The sequence below is a fragment of the Stegastes partitus genome, unplaced genomic scaffold, assembly GCF_000690725.1.
Source record: "Stegastes partitus isolate 25-593 unplaced genomic scaffold, Stegastes_partitus-1.0.2 Scaffold976, whole genome shotgun sequence".
NCBI classification, from domain to species: Eukaryota; Metazoa; Chordata; class Actinopteri; family Pomacentridae; genus Stegastes; species Stegastes partitus.
The window spans coordinates 46,536-56,591 of NW_007578707.1; the positions used below are offsets into that span (position 1 = coordinate 46,536).

The following is a 10,056-nucleotide window of genomic DNA, read 5'->3' on the forward strand; positions in this document are numbered from 1 at the left end:
ACACACAAACAGCTACAAAGACACACAAAACAGCTACAAAGACACACAAACAAAGAAGAAAGAGACACAAAGCAACCACAAGGAGATGCAAAACAGCCACAAAGTGATGTGAAACCACAGCAACGAGGCCCAAACATCAGCCGGTTGTCGTGTTTCTGTGTTTCAGAGGGACCGAGCTCCGGCTCGTCCTGCCGGCCGCTCGGCTCCGTCGCCGGTACAGCCTGTTCCCTCTTCACGGTAATTGCGGCCCGCTGACGGAGCGACCGGCTGTTTATTTCCAGAGACACTTGTAGCTCGAGTGCCTTCTTGTGGAACGCCGACTGCCAGTCCGGAGCTGTTGAAGCGACACCGTCGGTTTCTTTTCACTCCCTACGTCTGCGCCCACACGGACCTTCTACACTTCAGCAGTCCTGACATCAGCCGGTGGAACCAGACCTCCTGATGAAGGTCAGTTTGTTCTCCTGACTCGTGGTCAGCGGCTTTGGTGAACTCGACCACGCCGCGGTTCTTTCTCTTCTCACAGTTTGTGGCTGGTGAACGGGTTCGCTTTGGTGGTTCTTGTTTTGTGAAGATATGTTTTTTGGGGGTTCGGGCAGTTAAAACGCCTTCGTTCTGTCTCCCTGTTGACCACAGGGAAGTATGACGGTTCCTCCAATGTTCTACATCTGCTTCGTGGTTCCTTCAGGGTTCTGTAGCTGCTTCATGGTTCCTTCAGGGTTCTACATCTGCTTCATGGTTCCTTCAGGGTCCTGGAGCTGCTTCATGGGTCTTCCAATGTTCTACATCTGCTTCATGGTTCCTTCAGGGTTCTGTAGCTGCTTCATGGTTCCTCCAAGGTCCTACAGCTGCTTCATGGTTCCTCCAATGTTCTACATCTGCTTCATGGTTCCTTCCCTGTGAGTTGAGTGTGTGTGGTGGCTAGCCGTGGTGTCCGTTAGCCGTGTGCTAGCATTAGCAGCAGACTGGCCGTACTGGGGTTCTCCCAGTGGGAACATGTGGAGCCCTGTCAGCTCTCTCCGGATGAATAAAGTTTTAACGAGCAGCCGTTGCGGCGTCTCGTTGGCCGAGCGCCCGGAACCGCAGCATGACTTGTGACCTCGGAGCGGGTCGGCAGCGTGAACCCACAAACCAGCAGAACAGAATCAGAAAACCTGCAGTCTCTGGACGAGGAGCGGCGAAACATGGACGGTTCTGTCAGTGAGTGGAGACGTACTTGGAAGCCGGCGGAGCGCTGGGATGGAGTGGGACATCGTCGTTCCTGGAAAGCAGCATCAAGGAACTGCGAGTGTTCCAGGTGTTTCCAGGATGTGGGAACTCCCTCCTCTGACCTGGTCTCAAACCTAAACAGCTGTCAGGCCGGATGATTAATGCAGCCCAGCAGAGGGCTCAAGGTGACAAATCACAAAACGGATCAGGCCAGACTCCCAGTCAGGACTCGGCCTGAGTGAGATCCTGTAGAGGCGTCAGACGTCAGCCTCCTCCGAGGCGTCCGCCGGGACTCATCCATCGAGAACCACAAATCTGCTGGAAACCAGAGGAAGCTGCAGAGACGCTTCCTGTTCTTCAGCCGCCTTCGCTGGACGTCCAGGACTCGCTCACAGCCCTGTGATGTCATCAACCGGGTTAACCTGAGGCTCCTGTACGGACGCCGACCTCCAGAACCGTCCGGCTGCTGTGACAGAATCACGACAACTCATCAGCCAGAAACGTCAAAGACACAGAGAGTTGTTGGACGGGCCCTGAACGAACCAGAACCGTCCTCCTCCAGGTTCTGACCCTGCAGAACCAGAACCTTCCTCCAACCCTCTGAACCTCAAAACACACATCTAAGTAAAGTAAAGAAAATCGAGCCCAAACGGGGCCCATTTATCAGCCAGAACCTGTCAGAACAGAGCGAACGGGCCGAGCGCGTTCCTCTGGCTGGTGAGCGTCTTCTGCAGAAACTCTGCTGGTGTTGCTGTTGGAGTTCGGTCCGGCTCCGCTGATCCGCTGATCCGGGCTGATAGAAACCACTCAGTGGAAACATCTGGGAAAGAGAAGAGAGGAAACATCCAGGGAGAGGAAGAGATAAAGAAGTATGTGCTTATTTTCACAAGAACTGCTTCAATGAGAAACAAAATCGTTGTTGGAAGAAAACCGTGTTTTCAGAACAGAACCCGAGTGTGTGAAGCCTCGACCGCTCTGCTCTGATCCGGCAGCCAAAACAACCAGAACCTGTGAGTTCTGCTGGACGCTCGGCCCGAGCTGATCTGATTATTACAGTAAAGATGATTTTCACAGAATGCGGCCGAAGCAGTTCAAACCCAAACAAAGCTCTCAAAGCAAGAATTGAAAGTGGAAATAAAGTGTGTTTGTGCGTTCTGGAGGCTTCTGGAGCAGAAAGGCAGAACTCCACAGCAGCACGGGGGCACAATGCAGGAGCTGAAGGTTGATTGAAGTCCTCGGTGCTCCGGCTGCTCTGACCACAATATATGAAGTCATTTCCAACCTGTGAGGTTCTGGGTGATCCTGGATTTATTTTGACTCTTTATTTTTAGTCATTTTGGACACAAACTGAGTTGTTCTGGATGATTTTTGAGGCCGTTCAGAAGATGTTTTGTGTTAGTTTAGAAATGTGCAAGGTTGAAGTCATTCTGATGAGCATGTTAGACGAACCTGAGACATTTGAACACGTGTTAAGATACTTTGGACAAATCTCCACCCAGACAGGCTTCTTTCACTTTGGACAAACTTTGAGTCCTTTTGGATGGATTTTGTGGAGTTTTTCTGTAAATCTGGACGCGTTCCGAGTCACTGGAGTTTATTTTCATAATTTTGGGTTCATTGGACACAATTTTTGAAAACTTTAGGACAAAATTTTTCATCAGGTTTTGTTGTCTTGGGCAAATATTGGACCATTTAGAGGAAGATTTGAGTAATTCTCCATAGACTTCATAGTTTTGGACAATTGAGAGTTGTTTTGCACACGACTGACGTCATTCTGAACCAGATTCAAGTCATTTTCCTTTTTTTTCTGACTCATCTCAGTTTTGAGTCGTCGTCGACTAATTTAGTCGTCTTCTGCTTTTGATCAGTTGTGCCACGTTTCTGAAAATCACCACAAAAAAGGCCCAAAAACAACACAAACGGACACAAGTTCACCTCAACAACAGCCCAGATCCCCTAAGACGGGGGAATGGAACCGTCCACCAGCTCCTCCAGTGTCTGCCGGAGCTGGAATGCGACGCAGCATAGTTTGGTTTGTGAGCCATAATCAAATCAAAATGTGTCTGCATACTTTCCCATGAGGCCGCAGGAGGAGGAGGAGGCCGTCCAATTAAACGGTGACACTCGGCGAGAGACAAACAGACGGATAATCATCGGAGACGGACGCAGCGTCGAACAAAAGCAGGCAGGAAGAAAGAAAGGAGAGAAAACGTGGCCGCCGGCTGCTGCTTCATGTTATTTTTGGCCCAAACGTGTTTTATGTAACGGTGGATAAAGCAGCAGCTAACGAGCTAAAATACCAACGTTTCCACGGCGACTCGGACGGGAGCGGCTCAGACACATCAGGAAGTGACGCGGCACAACAGGAAGTGACACAACACAGCACAAAAAGGTGCAGAATAGCAGAGAAGACGTGAACAATCCCCATCGCCGTGACTACGGCTGTCTGAGGCCACGCCGCAACAAAACGCAAAAGAAGTGGCAGAACTGCTCCAAACATGACAACAAAAACACACAAAGTGCCCATGAAAAGGTGAAAATAGCCACAAAATCATCACAATCTTTTGAGAAAATAACTTCAGCGTCCCTGTTGGTCTCCAGTTGACGTGGTTTAGTCCTGCTGACAGTCGCATGGAGGCAAAACCCCGACGACAAGATGCAGCAGCGCCACAAAAAGATGGAAAATCTACACAAAAAGATGGAAAATCTACACAAAAAGACACAAAATCAACACAAAAAGACACAAAATCGCAGTGAAAAGTCACAAATACTAATGAATTAATTAAGAAGTTCCATGATTTGAGCTTCAGACTTGATTTGAGTCTTAAACAGTGTCTGCGTGCACACTGAGCCCTGTTCTGTGTAGCCTGGCTGCTGCTGCAGGGCATTCTGGGAGACGTAGGCGACACCTCTGTGCCGCTGTGAGCCGCCTGATGGGGACCGCTGGTTGGATCAGATATCAGGGTTCTGTCCTGCTGCACACCTGGACCACAGCTGCTCAGCACAGCAACACAAACACACTAATCCACTTTCCTCGCAGCTCCAAAACACACATTCCACATGCCAGAGTTTCCACTTCACACAAATCCTGCAGCTCTCGTCACTGTGGTCCAGGCTGCAAAGCATCCCATCAGTTTATGGAAACAGAGCAACACCAAGGAGGAGAGAGAAGTCTGAGGTGTCTTCTGTCAGCAGGACGGTGGAGACAACACATAAACATGCACACGTTCAGGACCAGACAAAGACCTGACACACAACAGACAGGAAACATCTCCAACATGTTCCATGAGTCAGAGAAAGCGTTTGGTGACGATCAAACCGGAGGCTTCGCGCCGTGTTCACGGACGGGACAGAAGCCACACCGTGGTGTGTTCGACTCTCACAAGTGGAGTTTCAGCCTCTGAGGGTGTTTGTGGTCCTGAAGGGCTTCAGTAGAGGAGAACCAGACTGTCTTCATGGTCCTCGAGGGTGTTCCACCTTCATCCAGGAGGTCTCTTCAGCAGACTGCTTCGAGTTCAGGGAGCTTATTGTGACTCTGCTCATCAGCTCCGTGTGACGCGGCGCTCTGATGCCTCCTCAGGTAGTTTAACACCCGCCTCGAGGAGAGAGCTTGAAGAACCAGAGGAGAGCTCTGGGTGCTTCCTGCTGAAGATCTCAGATTTGAGGCGGGTTGTTTCAGGTGGGCCGGTTCACGTCCCGGTGAGGACACCCGGGATCTTCCTGCGTGGAGTCTCCATGTTCTCCCCGTGCAGCGTGGGTTCTCTCTGGGTTCTCCAGCTTCCTCCCACACAGTCCAAAAACATGTTGAGGTTAATTGGTGATTGTAAATTGTCCGTAGGTGTGAATGTGAGTGTGCTTGGTTGTCTGTCTCTAAGTGTAGCCCTGTGATAGACTGGTTACCTGTCCAGGTGAACCTGCCTTCACCCTGAGTCAGCTGGGATAGGCTCCGCCCCCCATGACCCTGGTGAGGATGAAGGTGTAGAGATGATGGATGTTTCAGATGGAGTTCAAAAAGTAATATTTGCTGCACAAAGCTCTGTACCTCTGACACCAGCTGGTTTTCAATCAGACAGACTGTCGGCTGCTTTTTGTTGACTAGCTCGGTGCTAACGGCTTAGTTAGCAGTAGCTAGCTTCATAGTGAGCTAGCTTGAACACACGTAGCTAAAGTTAGCGCGGCTGTCTGACAGCTTTACTTTCTTTTTGAGGAGTGGGGAGAAGAATGGAGGAAGGACCTGCAGGGACTGGAGCCCATGACCTCCTGGTTGGGGACTGTACCTGTACCTGGGACGCCCGCTCAACCAGGTGAGCCGTAGCGACGCCCACAGCTTTACTTTTCACAGACTGAACCAAGAGAGCAGTGGATGTAAATGCAGAACTTGATGCTCCATTGCAGTCGATAAACGTGACATGAAGCAACTGAAGTCCTGACACATGACACGCTGTGGCTCTTTTCTTTGTCCTCCGTCGTTCGGTCTGTGGTCTCCACCAACAGAAGATAAACTCTCCGGTCTCTGCCGTCGTCCCTCCATCAGTCACACGATGACTTCTTCACCTCCTCTGCTCTTCTTCTTACGCCTCCTCTTCCTCCCCATCGCTCCCCGCTCAGCTCTTTGAAGCCGGCCGCGGCGTCCGTGAAGCCGGCTAAGCAGCGCCCGTGGGAGCCGCCGGCCGCTGTTACATCATGCAGCTGCTGCAACATCAAGGGCGGCAGGACGTACGAGGACCGCTGTGGATGTGTGCGAAGATCTGAACCTGCTGCTCTCGGTTTGACCTCCGCTATCAAAGAACACGGCAGCGTTTTCATTCCTGTGAAGTGTCGGCGCTGCTTTATTCTGCCACATCGGACTTTTAGATGTGTTACGTAACGCTGGATGCCAAAGGCCCCCGGTGGTTCGCTTTTTCATGATTCCAGCTCATGACATGAATAATGCTCTTCATCATGTTCTGTCAATGAGTGTGTTTAAGCCCGAGAAATATTTATCTCCAACTTTGAAAAGTAAAGCAGCGATGTGTCGCCCTGGAGGAGTCAGGACTTCCTCTTCAAACAGGCCCCGAGACAAGATCATGTGCAGCACTCGGGTCTTAAAGGATCCAGCGTCGGTGCTTCTGGAGGCAAACAAACCTCCAGCGTTCTGTTTCTGACGTCCAGCCGGAGTCACATCCACAAGCGACTGCTACAGCTTATTACTGAGATGTGAGGTGTTAAAAACCTGCAGATGAATGCAAAGCGGTGTCTGGCATCAGGATGGTCCTGGACGTTGATGTCAACAAGTGTGAAGAACCTCCACAGCAGCATACAGCGGGTTGAAATAACAGACTGATGGACTGAGCGAAGCTGCGTCTGACGAGAACTGGAGGACACGTTTTCTTCTGACCAGAGTTTACAAAGTGGACACGACTGTCGATGGAAACCCTGAACTCATCAGGAGAACGTCTGCTGAGGTGACATCAAGAGAGAAGAAGCTTCATCCTCTCATCTGTACAACCACACTTGTTTTCACCACTGGAGGAGTCGCCCCCTGCTGGCCTCTGTGGAAACCTGCAGGTTTTACAGCCATCTTTTGTCGACCACACCGGTCCAGAGCCGGGTCCAAAACCAGACCAAGCCTAACTGAAAGGTCTGGTTCAGCTTCTGGTGTTGCTGCACCTTTAATAGTTGCCACTGGATGGCATCACTGCTCAAACGTCCTCTCGTTCCTTTTAGAACCTGAACTTTGTGCAGCGTACGTTCGTATGAACACGTGGTGATAAACAACAGACTGAGTTTGAGTTCGTACTTCGTGCTGATAAATGATCCCCACGAGGCTAAACATGTGAAAATAAGCAACTGACAGTGAGGAAAACAAGTATAAAAGAGTGCATTTATTCCATGTTTGATATGGAGGCAAACATGCTGACTGTCATGGCGCTAGGCTAGCTGTTCCCCTCTGCTCCCAGTGTTTGTGCTAAGCTAGCGTTTCCACAAACCACAGGTCGTGTTCGCAGCTAGTCCAGGAGTCGGCGGCTTGCAGCTAAATGACTATTAGTCGTTCCTGTTTGATCTTCGCGGGTTCATTTTTACTGCTCCAATGATTTGTCGGATTAATTTTGTTTCTGTTTTACTGTTTTTGAGGAAAACACAACAAACGAAAGAACAACTGGAAAATAAAATGATGGTGTGTGAGTGTGTGTGAGAGAGAAATGACCATATGGATATAATGATACCCTGCATACCAAGCAGATAGAGTTACACACACGCACACATGCATGCAATCATGCTGTTACACTTGTATGCACGCATGCACACACACACACACACACACACACACACACACATAAACACACACACACATAAACACACACTGTATATCTGACTGCTGGAGCCCTTCATTATCCCCAGACTACACATTTGTCAGATTATTTTTCAAAACTCCAGATGATAATCAGCAAGCTAGCATTAGCATTAGCATTGCAGCTAGCTGTTGTCTGATTCAGAAGATGTTTTGTTCAATCGTTTTGTAAAATTGACTTTGCTGTCTGGGTTACGGTGGAGAACACGAACACAGGGATGTTTCTGTAGACGGGGCGCCATCATTAATCCTGAATCGACTCGTTTCTTCTTGCGGCGCGTTAGCGACATCTGACTGACATTAACTTACATTCACTTCAACTGATGATGTTCCATTAGCTTAGCTTTCTACTAGCTTTCTATAGATGTTCACAGTTGGTCTTAGCTGCTAATCTTAGCTGCTACATTAAGCAAAATAATGTTTTTATTACATTAACCTGAGTAAGTTCATATTATCTGCTACATTAAGCTAAGTGACATGACGTTAGCCATTACATTGACCTGACCAAGACAGTGCTAGCTGCTACATTAGCCTAAAAGCAATAATGTTAGCTATGACATTAGCCTCAGCAAAAGGAACGCTATCTGCTTACACAAGGTCACGGCCTGGTCATGGCTACATTCGTCCAAACAAGATAATGTTCACCATAACATTAGCCAAAGAAAAATACTGTTATCTGTGACTTTAGCTTAAATACGATAACGCTAGCTGTTGTGTTTGGCTAAACAAGATGCTAGGCACAACAATAATTAACAATTGGTGGCCTCCCTCTCTAGTCTCCTTCTAGTAGCTCCTTCAGAGGAGTCATAGGAGTCTTGGTGGCCTCCCTCTCTAGTCTCCTTCTAGTAGCTCCTTCAGAGGAGTCATAGGAGTCCTGGTGGCCTCCCTCTCTAGTCTCCTTCTAGTACCTCCTTCAGAGGAGTCATAGGAGTCCTGGTGGCCTCCCTCTCTAGTCTCCTTCTAGTACCTCCTTCAGAGGAGTCATAGGAGTCCTGGTGGCCTCCCTCTCTAGTCTCCTTCTTGCTCGGTCACTCAGTCTCTGAGGACGTCCTGCTCTAGTCAGATCTCCTCATGGTCCATAGTCCTTCCATGTCTTAATGATGGCTTGAACTGGACTCCAGAGATGTTCAGGAACTTGGAGATGTTCTGGTATCGTCTCCTGACTGATGCTTCTCAACAACCTTTCCCAGAGTTCTTGGAGGGTTCTTCAGTCTTCATGGTGTGGTTCTATCCAGGAGTTCTGATCCACCAGGGACTGGACCTTCCAGATACACGAGTCTTTATACTACAACCACTGAGACACATTCACTGACCTCAGATGATGCGTTTACTGACTGTGGGACGTCTACACCACCTGGCTAAAGAGTCACTGTAAAGAGGGAGAATACTGCAGTCACTTATTTTACTTTTTATATTTTTAATTAATTGTGAAATCTGTTTTCACTTTGACATGAAAACGTCTTTGTGGGACTTCTCCTGTCAGAACAGTCTGATTAAAGTGTCCGTGGTTCAAAGCTGCACAGAGGGAAAGCTTCCAAGGGGGGCGTATGTATTTGATAGGAACCGTCTGTTCTGACGCTCACCTGTGGGTTGTCAACCAGAAGAATGAAACTGTGGATGCAAGAGCTTGAAGTGAGCTTCCTCGGTAGGATGGCTGGCCTCCACCTCAGAGACCAGGTGAGGACTCTGATGTCGGACCGGCTCCAGCCCGCCAACAGCTTCCCAGCTGGGTCGTGCAGCAGGTAGTTGTGGTCCGGGTGCGTTTCGTCCTGCTGTCTGCTGATTGTGCAGTTGTGAGACGCGATGGAAAGCCGTGAAGCAGGAAGCGGCTGCTGAACACGTGACCCCGAAACCGGATCCATCCTGACGAGTGATGTCCGAACACAGAGTCCGAACCCGTCCAGTGAGCTGCTGTGTGTGTTCAGAAGCAGCAGAAATAACTGTTTTATATGGTGAATGAATGCACACACACACACACACACACACACACACACACACACACACACACACACACACACACCATCTCCGGGGGGGAAACTTTAATAAAAGCCAAACTCTGATCGATGGCTTTAATTTAAACATCAAACTGTGCAGGAAGTCAACCACTGTTAAACCAATTACACCGTCTGTGTGTGTGTGTGTGTGTGTGTGTGTGTGTGTTTTATCATTTGGCTTCACTGTTCAGCGGTCAGAGTTTTTTTATTTTTTATAAAAGCTCTGTGATGATTTCGTTTGTCTCTAAACTGCTTCTGTGCGTCTTAACTGAGCGCCAGTTAAAGTGAAACCAAAGATGTTCTGGTTCAGTAGATGTCAATCACTGACGTCAGCTCCTTCACATTTATGACGTACGGGATAATCAACAGCACACGGAGAGTCCGTCCACAGTATTCAGTCTTCAAGCTGCATCAGTTCTCAAACGAAACTTCACACAAAAGTTTTTGGAGGATTGAAAAAATAAATGATGTGATTTAGATTCAGGGCTGCAGGTGGATCAGTGGTTAGCACCGTTAGCACCGTTA

The 10,056-nt window shown here is 48.9% G+C and overlaps 1 protein-coding gene and 1 long non-coding RNA gene across 3 annotated transcripts in view; one reads left to right on the forward strand and one right to left on the reverse strand.

The window, feature by feature from the left end:
• Positions 1 to 10,056, forward strand: part of sugct (succinyl-CoA:glutarate-CoA transferase) — a 62,576-nt gene that overhangs the window by 44,821 nt on the left and 7,699 nt on the right. The window contains exon 13 of one of the 2 annotated variants that reach the window (XM_008294593.1): positions 5,414 to 5,793. The exons of the other annotated variant lie outside the window; for it this stretch is intronic. Coding sequence (XP_008292815.1) covers positions 5,414 to 5,521 — 108 coding nt within the window. The 3' untranslated portion in view covers positions 5,522 to 5,793. Of the gene's footprint in view, positions 1 to 5,413; positions 5,794 to 10,056 lie in introns of those variants that run through there. 2 annotated transcript variants of the gene reach the window in all.
• The window catches only part of LOC103366769 (uncharacterized), a 14,567-nt gene continuing 4,695 nt past the window's right edge, over positions 185 to 10,056 (reverse strand). The window contains exon 3 of the long non-coding RNA XR_520685.1: positions 185 to 198. This is a non-coding gene — a long non-coding RNA (uncharacterized LOC103366769). The remainder of the gene's footprint in view (positions 199 to 10,056) is intronic.